At 36.6% G+C, this 19461-nt stretch overlaps 1 protein-coding gene across 1 annotated transcript; it reads left to right on the forward strand.

Annotated features, from left to right (window-relative positions):
* The first annotated feature begins 436 nt into the window (after positions 1 to 436).
* Positions 437 to 1659, forward strand: LOC145805992 (zinc finger BED domain-containing protein DAYSLEEPER-like). Its single transcript, XM_082901595.1, has 3 exons — positions 437 to 1033; positions 1133 to 1217; positions 1311 to 1659. The coding sequence occupies exons 1-3, from the start codon at positions 448 to 450 to the stop codon at positions 1321 to 1323; spliced, it is 684 nt and encodes a 227-aa protein (XP_082757721.1). The 5' UTR covers positions 437 to 447; the 3' UTR covers positions 1324 to 1659.
* The last annotated feature ends 17802 nt before the right edge of the window (positions 1660 to 19461 follow it).

Genomic DNA, 19461 nt, shown 5'->3' on the forward strand with positions numbered 1-19461 from the left:
TAGCATGCATGATTAGTTGTTCTTGGCTTCATTTCAAAGGTTTTTGGGTGTTGTTGGGTCATATTATGCCTCTATTTTTGGTCGGATTAGTGGCCCCTTCCATGCATATTATACTTGCTTTGCATTCCTCCATGTTGCCTAGAAAAGCGCCTTGCCAATAGACCATGATGCTTGCATATATTAGCTTAACTTTATGAAGTTCTAAACATTGGTTTGCCATGCTTAAGGCCTATTTGCTACTGTTTTAGTCATACTTTCTAGAGATGGCAATCTGAAACCGGCCCGACGGTGACCCGACCCCCCGACCCCGAATTCGGCGGTTATTCACCGAAAAATATCCCCTGTGGTCCGGGGATGGTATTAAAAAATTCATCCCCGAAGATATCCGGGCCGGGGACGGGGATATGTATTTCAGAAAGAGAAGTGATCAGAACAATGGCATCAAAAATGGTGGAAAAATTTGATAAATATTGGTTAGTGATACATGGTGTTATTGGGGTTGCAGTTGTACTTGATCCTAGGTATAAGATGACTGTATTGGAGTTTTATTTTGAAAAACTTTATGGAGACAAAGCTGAAGATGAAGTTGATAGGGTTCGTCATATTTGTTATGATTTGTTGCAAGAGTATCAGCACCGAGTTGGTATGGAGACCGATGTTGGTGGTGACTCTTCTGCTCATCCAGAAATTGTTACAGAGACCCTTTCAGAATTTGATTTGTTTGTTAGTAGAAAGAGAAGTAAAAAAATGAAGAATGTAAGATCAGAGTTGGACCATTATCTAGAAGATGATGTTTTGCCAAGAACTTCAGGTTTTGATGTTTTGAATTGGTGGAAAGCTAGTGGACCAAAATATCCGACCTTACAGGCAATAGCTAGGGACATTTTAGTTATTCCTGTATCCACTGTTGCTTCTGAGTCAGCATTTAGTACTAGTGGAAGGTTGGTGAGTCCACATCATAGTAGACTTCATCCAAACACATTAGAAGCATTAATGTGTGCACAAAGTTGGTTGTGGGGTGAAGAGATGAAAGGTATTATTTCATCCAATTTACATATTATTATTTCACTTTTTATTATTTAAATTATCATGGAATAATTTCACTATTGAATTTATATTCTTTACTTTTTAGGAAATTCAACATTGGAATCGGTGGGCTATGCAACTATATATGATGATGATGAGATCGATTCAGATCAGTCATGTGCCACTTTTGTGTTAGTTGTCATCTTTTATGTTTTAATTCACATTTTTTACATTTTATTATTAATATTAATTATTTGTTTTTTTTTTCTTTTGTTATTTAACAGGAATTCAAGTTGAAGGAGATGATGGAAGTTGTGTGGTTTGTATGGGTTTGAAGAAACAATGGATTTGCTTTTTTATGTTGTAATGGATATTTTTTTTTTTTAATTTTAATTTTTGGGTAACCTATCCTTTGCGGGTTGTGCTTGGGATTAATTATTCTCTTTGCTACTTGTTGAATTTTCTTATGTGTGGGCTGCTGGATAGATATTTTGTTTATGGGCTGTTGGATTTTTGCTACAGGATGTTCTCAATCAGTGATTAGTGATTAGGTAGTTGTGATTCACAGGATGTACACCCAATCTTTACATTTTTAGTTTACAATCAGTGATTAACTATTTTTGCTACAGGATGTTCTCAATTAGTTATGGATGTTCTCAAACAGGATGTTTTGCTACAGGATGTTTATCAATAATTATTCTCTTTCTTTTTTTTGTTTTGTTGTAGCTGGGTTTTAATTAATTAAAAAAATTAAGCTATTAGGGGTTGATATTCCAACTGAAAAATTCCAAAATTTATACATCCAGGATGATTGAGAATGTTTATTAATGTTTACAGATTTTTACAAAAAAAAAAAAAAATCGGGGATTTTCCGGGGCCGGGGATCCCCGATCCCCGATCGGGGGCGGGGATGGGGCCGGGCTATGGGTCCCCGTCGGGGATCGGGGACGAGGACGGGGGTGGTATTATTTTCGGGGATCGGGGACGGGGGGGGGTAGTCCCCGGCCCTGCCCCGCCCCGTTGCCATTCCTAATACTTTCTATGTTTAGGGTAGCCTCTTTGCATTTTGGATTGTGAGCCTTGTGTTTGTGGGTCTCTAGCATGCTTAGCTTAGCTTATTCTCGTGATTTGGCATCATTGGAGATCATGTTTAAAGTCCATAATGCATGCTAGTATGCCTGCATTCATCATCTCTTTCATACTTTGAAGAGTTGTTTCTCTTGTGCCTCGAAATGAGCATTGTGCATGCCCCTTGGTTTGTGTCCCTTAGCTGCTATATCAGTGGGTTTTGGAGGTCCATTTTGCATGCTAAAACTCTGTTTTGTATTGAAAGATCCATGCCATGTTTGCTCGGGGTAGGTGCTGAGCAATGCTCTCGTTTGTAGTCTTGAATGCCATCTATGTTGCATCCATTCCCTAGCATGAATTGGTGTCATCTTTTGCATGTTTTTCGGAGTTTAACATGAGTGTTTAAAGTCCAAGTACATTACCCTTAAGTATGCCTAGAGTTGTTCCCTTTCATGTTCAAATGATAGGCCTTGGCGTGTGCATGCTTGCATGCATAATTGGTACCATTTTGGGCCCTTTTGGCCACTGTTTTGGGGCATGGTTGAGGCCTCCCATTTCAGTTTAAGACCACTTTTGTACCTAGTTGCATACTTGGCATGATGTATGTTGCATTACATTAGGAGCATGCTTGCATTATATCTTGTTTGCATGTTCGCACCTTGTTTAGTTAAGTTGCATCACACAGTCTTGTTGTATACTTGATATGCCCACATCGTATTAGTCTAGCTTGCATGGTTAGCTAATGTCTTGTTGCATTTGACTAGCTCGCTCGCATGGCATTGCATAAGTTGCATTACTTTGCATTATACATTGCATACATGCATTGCATTACTTGATTTGGCGTGTCAAACCAAGCATGAGCGGAGAGGTATGTTCGTACCCAAAGTGACGAAACGCGTCTCGACCCTCGGTCGCCGATGCCCTTGACCTCAATATGAAAGGGTGTTAGCATTCATTTCTGTGTTGCATGCATTTACATTAAGTTACAAACTTGGCTTCTTAAGCCATCATGCATCGAAATGCACAATTGATGGCCCGAGGGTCGAGGACCACGCTCCCTTGAGTTCATCGCATGATAGGGAGTGTGGCCATGCTCACATTTGCTTGAAAATTCCATGCCATACACTGCTTGCCCTTTGCTGCTGTCAACTGCAGGATTTTGCAAGAAGAAATGGCCGGCCGGCCACCTACAGTGCCGACCGACCATCAGTGGCTGGCCGGTGGTACAACAATTAGCCGATGAGCCCATCTCCATGGCCGGTGGTGCTTTGAATTGGCCGGTGATATTCCGGAGTGATCAGGAATCAGTTCAGAGGTGCCCCAAGAATTTTCACAGTCCTCAGAGGGGCAGGGCAGTGTTAACAGAGGCAACAGTGCTATGGTAGCGAGTTTCCGGGCAAGACGAGTCGAGCATGCATCATTCACGTGTCCCGAGGTGGGGCTGTGGCCGCCTACTTTCTGCATTTAATTTGTTAATTAATTAAAAATTTTGTAATAATTAATTTAGTATTATTTATTTGGACTGTAATATTTATTCGGACCCTCTGAGTGAAGGCAATTGTGTAATAAGTGTGCGTGAGTGTGTGTATGTCTCCCAATCCCACGTCTTTCTTCCCTTTTATTTACTAGCTTTCGATGGTTAGTCTAGGGCATGTTTCAATTAGCATACAGTATGATAGCATGTTTGCATCCATTCATTCGTTTTGCATGCACCAAGCTCGGCGCATCATTCTAACTGCATTTGTACTTCAATTCCAAATTGAATATGTGTTAGTTGTAGCATCTCATATGTCATTGTAGATTAGCCGAGCCTATCTTAGTTGCATTTTGCATGTATTGCATTAGCCATCTTAACATGAACTAGGATCATGCACATGATTACTAACTGGTTTCTATTTTAGCTTGGAGTACTAAGTAAGCTTTTATGGTTTAGCGTCTCGCATGAGTGTGAATGTTAACATGACAGTATAATTACCATGAGGCTAGCTGCTTATGTGATATAGCTGCTTGAGTGCCTGTGGATGGAGGTTGAATTACCTAAATTGGAATAATGCACTAAAACTGTGAGTTTTAAGCCCACTGGATAGTAGCAAAACCATCTTTTCTAAATCCCACTTGAGGGTGGCAAAACCTGTATTTTAGCCTACTTGTGAGTAGCAAACCATTTTCAAAACAAACATGAAATGTTTTGTTCCAATTTAGGCGATTTGGTCTATACTTGTTTGCTGTGCGCATAACATAGTAATTCTAGGCTAATAACCGGAATAAGAACACATAATGCTTTCAAAACAAGATATCATGGTTAGTAGAGGCCAATCTTTGATCGGGCGAGCGGGGGTGCTCATAGCTGACCTTCCCCAATCGTACCCAAGTTCCCGAGCCGAGGCAACTTTGGTGATGATAGACACGTGGCCTTAGGCAAACGAGTCAGGGTTTCCTAAATTCTCTCAAAATAAAATATTTAGGTGGTGACTCTGTATCTGGCAAAGCAGTCCATGTTTGGCACTTCTTTTCAAAAATCTGTTTCTCAAAACGATTTGCCGGATTTGGACTCTTTGGTTCAGATTAAGAACCGTGACAATTTGAGAGTCCTGAACTGTAGTGAGCCCGATATGAACAGAACGGGACTCATCCTCCCAGGGCGTTCGGGGACGTCTACAACGACACGACACCCTATTAGCACTTCCTCGGCCGACAATGGGTTGTATGGCTACGAGAGAGACGATGAAGAAGAAAAAGAGATCGTAATGCTAGCTTCGTTTACAAAAAATCACAAGAAGAGGATGAAGAGCGCAAAATGTAATGTTTTGAAAGGATGGAAGGTGTGGTCGCTAGAGATTGAGTCGCCGGTGAGGTTGTCGGGGTTGAAGAAGCTGATACCGTCATTTGTGGCAGAGGGGAAAGTGAAGGACAGCTTCACAGTGGTGAAGGAATCGGTGGACCCATATGAGGATTTCAAGAGATCGATGATGGAGATAATATTAGTGATAACATAGAATATATGTTTTGTATATTAAGAATGAATAAATTGAGTACAAATATATAAGCAAGAAAATAGGTAAAACCCTAACCACCTAAAGGACTAAACTATCCTTAATGAATAATATAAAACTACAATAATTCACACCCCTCCTCAAACTGAGGATGCGAGAGCAGAAAGCATCGAAAGTTTTCCAAGAAGAAAACGAAAACGAGCCACAGTGTGAGTCTTCGTAAAAAAAAATGGCTAACTGAAGAGAGGAGGGAACAAAAGAGAGAGTAATAGTACCAGCCTGAAGATGCTATCAGACAAAATGACAATCGATTTCAACATGCTTGGTCCCCTCATGGAAAACTGAATTATGGGCAATTTAGACAGCTCTCTAATTATCATAATACAATGGAGTCGGATTAGAAAGAGAGACACCCATATCAGAAAGAAGCCACCGAAGCTAAATGATCTCAGAAGTAGCATAAACCATGGCATGATACTCAGCCTTAGCGGTGGAACGAGCAACAACAGACTGTTTCTTACTTTTCCAGGATATGAGAGAATCGCTGAGGAAAACACAAAGACCAAAAGTGGATTTGTGATCAGAGATGTCACTTGCCCAATCAGCGTCAGCATAGGCACAAAAAGTCAAGTCTGAAGAGGTAGATAACAGTAAACATTGCAACAAAGTGCCACGAAGGTAGCGTAGAGTACAGAGTAAGGCAGCCCAGTGCGTGGAACGAGGAGCAGAAATAAATTGATTGAGAATGTGCACAGCATAAGAGATATCTGGACGAGTAACAGTGAGATAAACAAGGCACTCAACCAACTCGTGATACATAGTGGGATCCTCAAGAGGAACGCCATCAGAAGCTGAAAACTTAGCACGCAACTCAAGAGGAGTATTGACAATTTTGTCATCAGTGAGATTTGCATGAGAAAGAATATCATAGGCATATTTAGTCTGAGAGAGAAGATGCCCAGTAGGAGAAGTAGCAACCTGTAGCTTGCCTTTTTTGTGCCCCCTTTCGAAAGTTCGAAATATAAGCCCCACAGTTCAGACTATCGCAGTTTTGAATCTAATCTCACAAGTGCAACGTGAAATTGATAAACACCAAAGTGTCCAAATCCGGCAAATCGTTTGAAAAATTGATTTTGAATCAAATTGCTAAAATTAGACTACTTAGCCAGACACAAAATCGTTGCCTAAATATTTTATTTTTGGAAAAATTTAGGAAACCCATGACTCGTGGCAAAGGCCACGTGTCCATCATCACCAAAGTTACATCGGCTCAAGAGCTTAGGTACGAGAGGGGAAGGTCATGAATTGAGCACCCCCGCTCGCTCGATCAAAGATCGGCCTCTACTAATCATGATATGATTTTTATCAACATTATATGCTATTGTTTCGGTTTATTAGGCTACCATTTACTATGTGATGAGCACACACACAAGTATAGACTAGTTTGCCCGAATTGGAACAATTCAATTTCATGTTTGTTTTGAAAAGGGTTTGAATTTGCCACTTAACAAAGTATGCTTAAAGTTTTTGAATTTGCCACTTGACAAAGTGGGCTTAAATGTACATTCATTGAATCATTCCAATTCAAGCAACAGGCCTTCATCCATAAGCACTCGAACAATTAAGCAAGTAAGCACTTAGCCTAATAGCAAACATGCTAGACATGGAAATCACTCACACTCATGCAAGTATGCTAAATCACTAAAAACTCACCTAGTACTCCAAGCTAAGATAAACAAAAGAGTTAGAAAAATGTGCATGATTTCTAACTATGCTAAATAACTAATGCAACACATGCAATATGCATTTAAATAGGCTCGGCTACTTAACATGTTATTTGCAACAATTTCATAGCATGCGTTTAAACATGTAATCAACAAGGTAATTGAAACAACGATGCAGTTTGAATGATGAACCGAGTCTCGGTGCATGCAATACGAATGGATGCAAACATGCAATATACTAATTAAAGCATGATGCCCCTAATCTAACCATCAAAAGGCGGATAAATAAAAGGGAGAAAGACGTGGGGTTGGAAGACATACACATTATTACAACATTGATGTCCTCGCGCAGGAGGGCCCGAATGAATTAAGCTAACTAGCTAACTAAGCTAAGCCAATTAAGCTAATTATTACAAACCGAATAAATAGTTAAACTACCTAACTAATTAATACAACACTTGAATTAGTTAACTAGTTAACTAACTAATTAAAGACTTACAACACAATTGCAATTAATAATTAAATCAAACAATTAACTACTTCGCCTCGAGAAATGAGAGATGTGCATGCGCATGCTTGGATTCCACCTGAAAAGACCACCGTTTTGCTCTCGAATGCCTCTTTTTGCACAGTTGAACATTTCCAAAACAACTTTGCTCCATCTTACTAACACTCTATTGAGATTTGCATCACTGGCCAGCCGGCCACTGGTAAAGATAGCCGGCCACCTGCCGGCCATCAAAGGTGGTTTGCCAGCCACCTGTCGGCCATGGAAAGTGGCATGTCGTCCACTGATGCACAGGTTCATCTTGCTGTAACAGAGGACAAACAGAGCATATACAAGGTATTTCAAGAGTTTGTTTGTACAACCCACCTCTCCTTTTCATGGGAAAATCAAAGAAGTGGTGAACTTAAGCCACAAACCACCAACTCAAGCAATTTCATTGCGTGATGGCTTGTGACTCAAGATATGCAATTTCAATAAATGCAAAACAAGACACAAAACTCCTCTCCTTCATGAAAGATCAAGGAAAGAAGCTGACCTTGGAGACTTGGACCATTTCATTGTGTCTTCAAATTGGAGGTCAACAGGCGTAGGTTTAGAATACCAGTTTTTGGTAGTTTGAGGATTAACTTTGGGATAGTGAATTTTATTAAGAGTAGTAGGTTGAAATTGTTGGGCTAATTGATGTAGTTCATTATCAGTAGTGTCAGTTTCAGATTGATCTGATACAGTTGGTTGTTGATTTAAAACAGTAAGACCTTTATCTTTAGATGTAGAAGTATCATTAACTGAACAATCGTCTTCCTTGTTTGTTTAATTAATCCTGTTTTCGGTTCATCTTAATCACCCACAAGATCAGTCTGTTCTATCCACCTAGTTTAAGTCACCCACTTCTTCCCAGTCTTCTGTAAGTCCTTCGGCTTAGGCAGAGTCAGACTTTGGGGTTTAAAGATAGGGTATGTATGTATACTAGGTATGTGATAAAATTGACAAGAATAGGGTATGTATAGATGGATTTCGTAATCCATCTCCTTCATATATATGCTGCTGCTTCCGCCTTTTTGGTATCAGAGCCAAGTTATGTTGTATCCTGTTTCTAACTGTTTAGCTACTTCTGATCAATCGTCTTCCTTGTTTGTTTAATTAATCCTGTTTTCGGTTCATCTTAATCACCCACAAGATCAGTCTGTTCTATCCACCTAGTTTAAGTCACCCACTTCTTCCCAGTCTTCTGTAAGTCCTTCGGTTTAGGCAGAGTCAGACTTTGGGGTTTAAAGATAGGGTATGTATGTATACTAGGTATGTGATAAAATTGACAAGAATAGGGTATGTATTAAGATATCTGTAAAACTGGTTAATTAATACAGAACAATGAATCGATTATTTAGAAGTAACTCATCAGTCAGTTCTAGGTCAACTACCTTGCCCTCAATACCTAATCCGGGATTAGTAATTAATGAAGAAGATGTTGAAATACAAAATGATAAAATTGATTCTGGATGGAATATTCCCAAATTATCAATTTCAGAAATTTATAAAACTACATTTATACAAAATGTTTTTAAAGTTTCATTGCATATTAAAACTATTGAACAAGTTTATGCTTTAGAAAAACCCAGGGAAACCTGCCAATTATTTGATAAAAAATTAATCAAAAGACATTTGGATAATGGTTATAATTTCATGCATATTGGTCTAATTCAAGTCGGTGTTAATCCATTAACTCTTGTTGGTAAAAATACTTCTGTTTTACTCTGTTTACGAGATGCTCGTTTTCTTAATTATAATGCTAGTTTAATGGGAATGATGGAAACTGGTCTTAATAAAGGTCCAGTACATTTTAACTGTTTTCCTGATTTTACTTTAAGTTTAAGAGATCCACATATTCTTAAGGCATTAACATTAAACATTCAATTACATGGTGAATATACTGAAATGTTAGATTCTTCTCATAATATTGCTTTAATTTATCGAGTTCATTATAAATGTATGCAAACCAATTTAAATGTCCACGCGTTACGGAAAAGCCCAAAAGATAAAACCTTATTAATCCAAAGTGGTACTAGTGGTGAATCCAATATTAATATTCCCCAAATGATTGAATGGAAAGATATTAATTTACCTGAGCAATGGGTTACTGTTAATGAAAATTACAAACACAAGGATCAACAATCTTCAATCCAAGATATTCAAAATATCCAACAATATAATGATGGTTCAGTTAGCATTAAATTTAATCGCAGTCAGTCTTCTCGACATAGTACATCTAGTGTCCCTTCTGAAATATCAACTGACGATGAAATATTTAACACTCCTCTATTTAGGAAAAACAGTCAAATCCATCTTGGTCCAACTAATCCAACTTCTACAAATAAATTAAAAGGAATTGATAATTCTACCACTTCTCAAATCAGTAAACCTGTTTATACTACTACCTCACATTTCCCTGAAGAAGAAATAACTTCAAATAATTCCCCAACTCAAACTGATTTCGAAGGATTAATACCACCTGTCAATCCTCAGCTAATGACAATTAAAAAAGATTTTACTCCTAATTTAGATAAATTACTTCTTGAATTCCGATCCAAAGAAAATAAAACTAAACGACATGCATATAGTACTAAATATAATTCTGTTCAACAATCCCGAATCACTAGAGAATGGTATAATTTTATGGTTCAATATGGTTTTGAATTATCCTTCTTTGATTATATGGAGCAATATTACAAAAAGGTTAATACAATCACAAAACATAAATGGAAAACTTCTCCAAATACTTCTGTTAGTTCTAATCATCCTCCATTAGAAAATATAATTATTGATCACCAAGGTTCTGAAGTTCCAGCCTCTCCTTTCAAATTACCTGGTACTGACCCTGAAATCAAAAACGTTATTGAACAAAACAATTATACTAATCAATGTCTCAAAACAATTGGTAAACAATTAGATAAATTGGAAACTAATTTAGATGACCAATCTGCCAAATCAACTAAAACTTTAGATCAACCATTACTTAATCTACCTAGTCATCGTTCTAAACGAAATAGTCTAGTTACTACTGATCAATCTACTGTCAAAGCTATTGAACAATTATTTACCAAATTAACTCCTAATGATACTTCTACATCTAAAGATAAAGGTCTTACTGTTTTAAATCAACAACCAACTGTATCATATCAATCTGAAACTGACACTACTGATAATGAACTACATCAATTAGCTCAACAATTTCAACCTACTACTCTTAATAAATTCACTATCCCAAAGTTAATCCTCAAACTACCAAAAACTGGTATTCTAAACCTACTCCTGTCGACCTCCAATTTGAAGACACTAATATTAGTAATCAATTTTCTGTTTCTGCTAAGAAATTATACGAATGGAATATTGATGGTCTCAGTGAAGATCAAATCCTTCAAAAATTAAATCATTTATCTATGGTTGCCAATAGTTATCTCAGTAATTATCCCCAATACACCCAACCTGAAATTGTTTCTTTACTTACTTCTGGTTTTACTGGTATGCTCAAATCTTGGTGGGAAAAATATCTCACTGAAACAGATCGTGACTCTGTTATTTATGCCAATCAAACTGATGAAAATGGTCTCCCTCTTTTTGATGAATCTATAGGATGTTGTCACCCTGATGGAATTAATCAATTAATATATACAATAGTTCGACATTTTATTGGTACCCCGACAAATATTTATTCTCGAATCCATGATCAATTAAGCAATCTTAACTGTCCAACCTTAAGTGATTTTAGATGGTATAAAGATGTATTTACCTCTCGTGTCATGTTACGCGAAGATTGTACTAAATCATTTTGGAAAGAAAAATTTATTAATGGATTACCTAGCTTATTTGCCCATAAAATTAGAGATGTTCTTAGTCAACCCACTGGTGTTATTGAATATGATAATCTCACATATGGTGATATAATTAGTACTATTCAAAAAGAAGGTTTAAAAATGTGTATTGACCTCAAACTTACTCAAAAAGCTAATAAAGATAAACATAAAGCTAAGTATGAATTAGGAAATTTCTGTGAACAATATGGTTTACCTCCTGTTGCACCCTCTCGTAGGAAATCACATAAATACTCCAAACATAAATCCTCATATAAACATTCCAATAAATATAAATATAAAAAGAATTATTCACCTTCCAAATCCAATGATAAATTTTATACCAAACCAAAAAAGAACTATTATAAATCTAAATCACATCCAAAATCTAAATCTACTAAAGATGTTACTTGTTATAACTGTGGTCAAAAAGGTCATTATTCTAATAAATGTAAAGAAAAACAAAAATTAAAAGATAGAGTCAATCAACTCCAAATTGATGATAACTCCAAAAATCAGTTATATGATATTTTTCAATTAAATCACTCTGTTAGTAATTCTTCTTCTTCTGATCAACCTGATACGTCATCTGATTACCATTCACCTAGTGCTAATTCCGATAATGATATTACAATAGGTTGTAATGACGTTTGTTGTAAACCAGTTAAACAAATTACTGTCCTTACCAAAACTACTCAAGAAGAATCTGCTTTAATTGACTTAATTAGTAAATTAGATGATCCTAAGTTAAAACAAAAATATACTGATAAATTAAAATCCCTCTTAATCCATTCAGATTCCAAACCTAAGTTTGATAAACCGATAATTAGTTTATCCAAAACCTTAGAACGATTTAAAAATAAACAAAAAGAAGTCACATTACAAGATTTACAACAAGAAATTAATCAGATTAAAAAAACAATCAAAGAATTACAACATAAAGATAAAAAATTAGAAGATGAAATTATTACTTTAAAACTTGATAAAAGTTTAGACAATTTCCAAACTAATGAACCTGAATCCCCAAATGAATCTGAACATGAATCTGATCCTAATCCAGATAATTTAATATTTGATAACCGATCACACCAATCTCCATCTAATAATCCTGAAGACAAACGATTAAGTTTAATCAACAAACTTTACATACAAAAATGGTATTCTAAAATCAAAATAATTGTTAATGACTTTGAATTAGAATTAATTGCTTTAATTGATACTGGTGCTGATTTAAATTGTATCCAAGAAGGATTACTTCCTACTAAATATTATGAAAAATGCCAAGAAAAATTAACTTCTGCTAATGGTACTAAAATGCATATCAAATATAAATTACCAAAAGTCCATGTTTGCCAAGATAATATATGTTTTAACACCTCTTTTGTTTTAGTTACCAATATGACAGATAAAATTATTTTGGGTTCCCCATTTATATATTTACTATATCCCTTTACTACATCTAGTACCGGAATTACTACACATGTTCTAGGCCAACCAGTCACATTTAAGTTTTTATCTCCTCCTGAATTATTATACTTAAATCAATTAAAAGATTGTTCTATTTCTCATCAAATTAACCGCCTTACTCGGCATTTAAAATTCCTAAAAGAGGAAATCAATCACAAAAGAATTGATCAACAATTAACTAATCCAGTTCTTGTCTCTCAAATCCAGGATTTTCAATTAAAACTCGAATCAACTGTTTGCTCCACTTTACCTACTGCATTTTGGCATAGGAAAAAACATGTAGTTACTTTACCCTATATTAAAGATTTTCATGAATCCCAAATTCCTACTAAATCTCGACCTATCCAAATGAATCATGAATTACTTGAAATGTGTAAAAAAGAAATTAAGGAATTATTGAAAAATCGTATAATTAGTCCAAGTAAGTCACCTTGGTCCTGTCCTGCTTTTTATGTTAATAAAAATGCTGAATTAGAACGAGGTGTTCCTCGACTTGTTATTAATTACAAACCATTAAATTCTGTTTTAGAATGGATTCGGTATCCTATTCCTAATAAAAAAAGATTTAATTAAACGACTTAGTCAAGCTGTTATTTTCAGTAAATTTGATTTAAAAAGTGGTTTTTGGCAAATTCAAATTCACCCTAAAGATAGGTATAAAACTGCCTTTAATACACCCTTTGGTCAATATGAATGGAATGTCATGCCATTTGGTTTAAAAAATGCTCCTAGTGAATTTCAACATATAATGAATGATATATTTAACCCATTTAGCCATTTTTCCATTGTCTACATTGATGACATATTAATCTTCTCGAAATCAATTAGTGAACATTGGAAACATTTAACTGCATTCTTTTACACAATTAAAAGTCATGGTCTTGTTATTTCTGCTCCTAAAATTAAATTATTTCAAACTAAAGTCAGATTTTTAGGATATGATATTCATCATAATACTATCCTACCTATTAGTCGATCCATTGAATTTGCTTCAAAATTCCCTGATGAAATCCTTGATAAAACTCAATTACAAAGGTTCTTAGGTTCCCTCAATTACATTGCTGAGTTTTACAAAGACCTTAGGAAAACTTGTCAACCTTTATTTGATAGGTTAAAAGATAATCCTCCTCCTTGGTCTTCTGTTCATACTTCTATTGTTAAACAGGTCAAACAATATGTTAAGTCTCTTCCTTGTCTTGGTATTCCCACTGAAAATTCATTCAAAATTATTCAAACTGATGCCTCCGATATTGGTTATGGTGGCATTCTCCTTCAGCAACTTACTCCTCAATCATCTGAACAAATTGTTCGTTATCATTCTGGTGTCTGGAATAAAGCACAATTTAATTATAGTACTATTAAAAAAGAAATTTTATCCACTGTTTTATGTATTCAAAAATTTCAAGATGATGTTTTAAATCAAAAATTCTTACTTCGTGTTGATTGCAAATCTGCTAAATTTATTTTAGAAAAAGATGTTGAAAATCTTGCTAGTAAACAGATTTTTGCCCGTTGGCAAGCTATTTTAAGTATTTTTGATTTTGATATTACTTATATCCCTGGTTGTCAAAATTCCCTCCCTGATTTTCTTACCCGGGAATTTTTACAGGGGGGTAAGAGATGACTGCACCATTTACTGCTTACCATAAATCCCGAATTACCTATTTCAAAACTCTCATTAAACAACTTACCCATCGCATTCACCGCCTCAAATCAGCTAGACCCACTACCAAAAGAGCCCAGTATATCAATTACCAACAGATTCAAGCTCGCCGCAATTTACTTGCTCACAACTACAATTGCTTACATCATCATCAAGATTATTTAGATCTTCTTTCTGGTTGCTAATCACTGTTTATTATTTCACAGATGTCTCGACCAAGGCCTCCTTCAAAGGCTTTGGCCTCCTCTTCCCATAAACCAAATCAACTTCTTGTCCCTCCTCCTTTGGAGTCAGTTACCCCCTCTTATTCACTTGACCTCATTAACCGTTACCAAACCCTTGGCACTATTCAACGCCCTGATTATTCATCAGCATTGGCCACTGATCCTTTTGTATCTAGCCAATCAGTTTCAGTTACTCCATTCCCAGTTAACCCTATTAAATCATCTCGATCCGAATATACCAATTCACATGTTACCAACCTGTTCTATAAAGAACCCAGTCACCCAAGAAATCAAACCATCAATGACATTGCTAAATTCCATTTTGGCTCTGGATGCCATTTCACCCTTTCCCATCCAGAGAAAACTCTAGCCTATTACAAGGATATTTTAATCAACCATCATTCCATCTTAATCAAGCCAATTCAAAACCGCACCTATGCCTATAAGGTCCTATACCATTCACTTTATATTCACAACATTGTTTCCATGGCTGAATGGGGAAATCCTAATCAGCTTCGTGATCTACCTGGCCATTCTATTCCATATAATTATCATGATTACGTTGATGCTTGGTTCAAGATTTTCTTGTACCAAAATGAAACGTTTAGTCATTCTTGGTTTATCTCATTTGATCAAAAATTCAAATCTGAGTTACCAACTTGGTTCCTGAGATGGTGGTCTCACTATGGCTCCATTTCAGCTATCCTTCCTGATGATCTCAAAAATATAATTCATTATTTCAACTCTGTTTACCCATTTTCTGCTCATCAGAAGCAATTTCCCTTATTACTCATATTCATTGCCAAATACAAGATTCCATGGATATTCAAATGGCATTATGGGATTGATGATAATATTATCATCCGCCAACACACAGTTAAATGGTGGGATAAATTCAATGTTCCCAGGATTCTTGAAATTGTTCCAGCAGAATTTCCACCTGATCAATATGCTCCAACTCCTGCTCTTGCTAAAATCCAGCAGAACCCAACTGCTGCAATTTCCACAGGAAGTCAGCCCAGAGGAAGTCAGCCTAGTCTTCCGCCAGTCAATCTTGGAAGCCCCTCACCCAGTGGTTCCAAGCCCAAATCATCCAAATCCAAGTCCAAGGCTGTTGCTACTCAACCAGCCCAATCAAAGTCCAGATCAAAGTCCAAGGCAAAGCCCATTTCACCTCCGGCTCAGCCCAAGGACAAGTCCAAGAGTCAATCCAAGTCAGCTAAAGCCGATATGATCCAATTGGCCCAGCAACTTTTAGCCCAAGCCAAAACCCAATCCACCAGTTCAGAGGAAGATCCAGACAGTTCAGATGATTCACAAACTGTTCACTCATCTGAAGAATCAACCAATCAGTATTTGGGTCCAGAGTTCCAAGATGCTCAAGACCCATTTGCCTGATCAACATTGGATTCTGTATAAATACAAAATTTGGCTTCAATCAATACTCTTTTGAGAAAAGCTGCCAATTTGTATTTATATTGATTCCATAATTCACATGTTCCACCGAAAGTGATGAATAGTAAAAGCTACTGTTCACTTTTACTGTTCACCATCACTATTCACCTCAATCAACTTTTGGATAAAGCTGCTCAACTATTGAATCAATCAACCGAAAGCATCCGACAGCATCCGCTTTTAGCATGCGCGGCCAGCTGCTTTCAGAATTCACATGCTCATTGTTTTGCTTTTTGTTTTCTTTATATTGTAATCAATTGTAAGCTTTCAGGCATTCTTCAATTTTCTTCTCCATCTTTGTTGTAAGAAAAACCAGAGTGTTTTGAGAGCCTTACCAGTTTCCCCGTTATACCTATTTAAGATCCTTGCAGTTGCTACTAATACAATTGTAAGTTATGTTTTAAGTTTTCAGTTAATGAAATTTATTTCATTTAAATAAATAAATATGTGCAATCCAGTTATCTGCTTCATTTTGATCTAGTTTTGATTTCGTAATCCATCTCCTTCATATATATATAGCTTTGACAGTAGATTGATCAGTAGTAACTAGACTATTTCGTTTAGAACGATGACTAGGTAGATTAAGTAATGGTTGATCTAAAGTTTTAGTTGATTTGGCAGATTGGTCATCTAAATTAGTTTCCAATTTATCTAATTGTTTACCAATTGTTTTGAGACATTGATTAGTATAATTATTTTGTTCAATAACTTTTTTGATTTCAGGGTCAGTACCAGGTAATTTGAAAGGAGAGGCTGGAACTTCAGAACCTTGGTGATCAATAATTATATTTTCTAATGGAGGATGATTAGAACTAACAGAAGTATTTGGAGAAGTTTTCCATTTATGTTTTGTGATTGTATTAACCTTTTTGTAATATTGCTCCATATAATCAAAGAAGGATAATTCAAAACCATATTGAACCATAAAATTATACCATTCTCTAGTGATTCGGGATTGTTGAACAGAATTATATTTAGTACTATAAGCATGTCGTTTAAAGTAACTCATCAGTCAGTTCTAGGTCAACTACCTTGCCCTCAATACCTAATCCGGGATTAGTAATTAATGAAGAAGATGTTGACATACAAAATGATAAAATTGATTCTGGATGGAATATTCCCAAATTATCAATTTCAGAAATTTATAAAACTACATTTATACAAAATGTTTTTAAAGTTTCATTAGCAAGTATGAAATGGTCCAAGCTCCATATGGTCAATTAACGTCCGATTAAACACACCAAGACACAATCAAATTCTTATCTTACTCACTTTTAATTCCAAGTTTACTCATTTTAATTACCCTTCCATTCTTTAACCAATTAAGTCCATTAGTGAGTTGAGTCCTCTAAAAGAGAAGGAAGTGTCAAACAATGGATAGTTTAAGGAAAGAGAGAGGTGTCATGCCATTGATAATGAACCCCTAAAAGAAGATTAAACCATTAAGCATGGACCTTAATCTCAAGTATAAACAATCCTAAGGTTGAAACAACACTCAAAGCAAACAAAGAGTGAAGAAATGAGAGAGGTTGTAGAGATTTATGTTTGCTGAAATTAAGTTAGAAAAACACTAAAACAATGCAATCAACTCAAACAGGTGGTGTCTAAAGGCCTAAAACACCAAGCTTGTGAGGACGCTTACACTACAAGCATGCAAAACAAGCCTCAAATGACTTAACCAATCCAAAACAGAGTTAAATCAGTCCAAATTAGAGCCTAAAACATGCTGGAATTAAGCTACAAATGGCTAGAAAATTAAGCTAACACATAGAGCTATCTAGGCTACCAAACAAGACACAAGGAAAGGAGGCTAACCCCTCCAAACTTGGACTTCGAAACATGATTTTCACCATTGAAATTACTCTGAAATTCAGTGTTCAAAAGCCCAAAAAAAGATAGTTTGAAAGTGGGAAACAATGGTGGAAAGGCCTTACAAACAAGGAATAAAGAAGGGTGAAATATCCCCAACCTTAAACGGCCTGAAATCACAAATTTCAACCCACAAAAGCAGAGTTTTTATAGCCCAAAGACAGCCCAAAAATAGTGAGAAAAAGATAGAAAAACAAGTATGCAAGGCAAGTTAACATGACAAGTATTATACGTCTTGAAGAGAAGAGTAACTCTAGGCAACAATTCAAGCCAAAACCAACTTCTAGAGCTCCAAGAAGGCCTTAAGGAACCTCAACTCAAAGATGATCAACTTTGGTTAAAGGTGTATAGGCAAAGGCTAAGGAATTGAAGGCAAAAGTGTAGAGAATTTGTAAAGAGGGAGAAGAATTGTAAAGAGAGAGGAAAATTTTTTAGTTCAAAATTTTCTAACCTTGCTACAAGAGAGAAGGGGTCCCTATATATAGAACACATGAAATTCTCTCAAGGAGATCCAACCCTACGAGTGGGGATAAATGGATGCATCTGTGTAAACAACTGGCACAACTGACATAAAAATATCTGCAAAAGACACTAGTGGCCGGCCGACCATCACTGGTGGCCGACAAGCCACATCAATGGCCAACAACCCAAAAGTGATGGTTGGCAGCCTCTAGGGGTGGCCGGCAGGCCACCATAAGCTACAGGCTTGAAAGACCAAGGCATGGTCCAAAAATGAGACAAAAGGGGTGCAGGGTTTGAAAGGCCCAAAGTTGTGGCGTTCCGCTGAGGACTTTGAGCACTTGGTGAGCAAATACGTTCATCATCTGGTGTACCTGCAAGGACGTCCAAGTCGTAAGGGCTGTCAAAAATGGGTGCTTACAGTTGCCCCTCTTTGACAGAACTCGGAGTCATGAAATAACGTGAGTAAATGTCAAAGCCCGAAGACGACCCATTTTGACAAGGCCATAAGACTTGGACAAACAATCAAAATAGAAATAGATGGTTGCGCCGCAGATTACCTACGTATCCATTTGCAAGGAATCAAACCAACGTAGTTCTGGGATAAGATGCAAATGATATGCACGATGCAATTTTGAAAGTTGGACTTACACGCTACGCGAAGCCAGTGATTTTGAAATCTTATGATCATGCAAGATGATGCAAGAAGCAATAACAAATACGATGAGCAAGATAACGAGATAATAACATATGAAGGAGCAGCTTCAAGCTTCAAGAGGATAAAACCATACTCTAACTGTGCCAAAGCAAGAGACAAGAAAAGAAAGCACAACTCAGGGTTGCATTCCACGCATTCTGAGAAACTGAGAAAACCACTTGAGGTCGTGTTTCACACGGCTCGAGGTAACAAAGAAATAGCTCCGGTTCGCATTTTACGCATCCCAAGAAACAACTACTCGAGTGTGTACTTCATACGTCTTGAGGTAAAATCTGCCCAGGGCCATGTTTCACGCGTCCTGAGAAACAACCACTCGAACGTGTACTTCGTACGTCCCGAGGTAAAACCCGCCCAAGGCCTAGTTTTACGCATCCTGAGAAGCAACCACTAGGGCGCATACTTCATACGTCCCGAGGTAAAAGAGAAGGGTGTGCGATAGATG

The sequence above is a fragment of the Camellia sinensis genome, chromosome 13 (assembly GCF_055761805.1).
Source record: "Camellia sinensis isolate YWXY chromosome 13, ASM5576180v1, whole genome shotgun sequence".
NCBI classification, from domain to species: domain Eukaryota; kingdom Viridiplantae; phylum Streptophyta; class Magnoliopsida; order Ericales; family Theaceae; genus Camellia; species Camellia sinensis.

Coding starts and splice junctions, on each gene's coding strand:
- LOC145805992 (XM_082901595.1), top strand. CDS start 448: ATGGTGGAAAAATTTGATAAATATTGGTTAGTGATACATGGTGTTATT. Junction 1,034..1,132: donor GTGGGGTGAAGAGATGAAAG/GTATTATTTCAT, acceptor TTTACTTTTTAG/GAAATTCAACATTGGAATCG.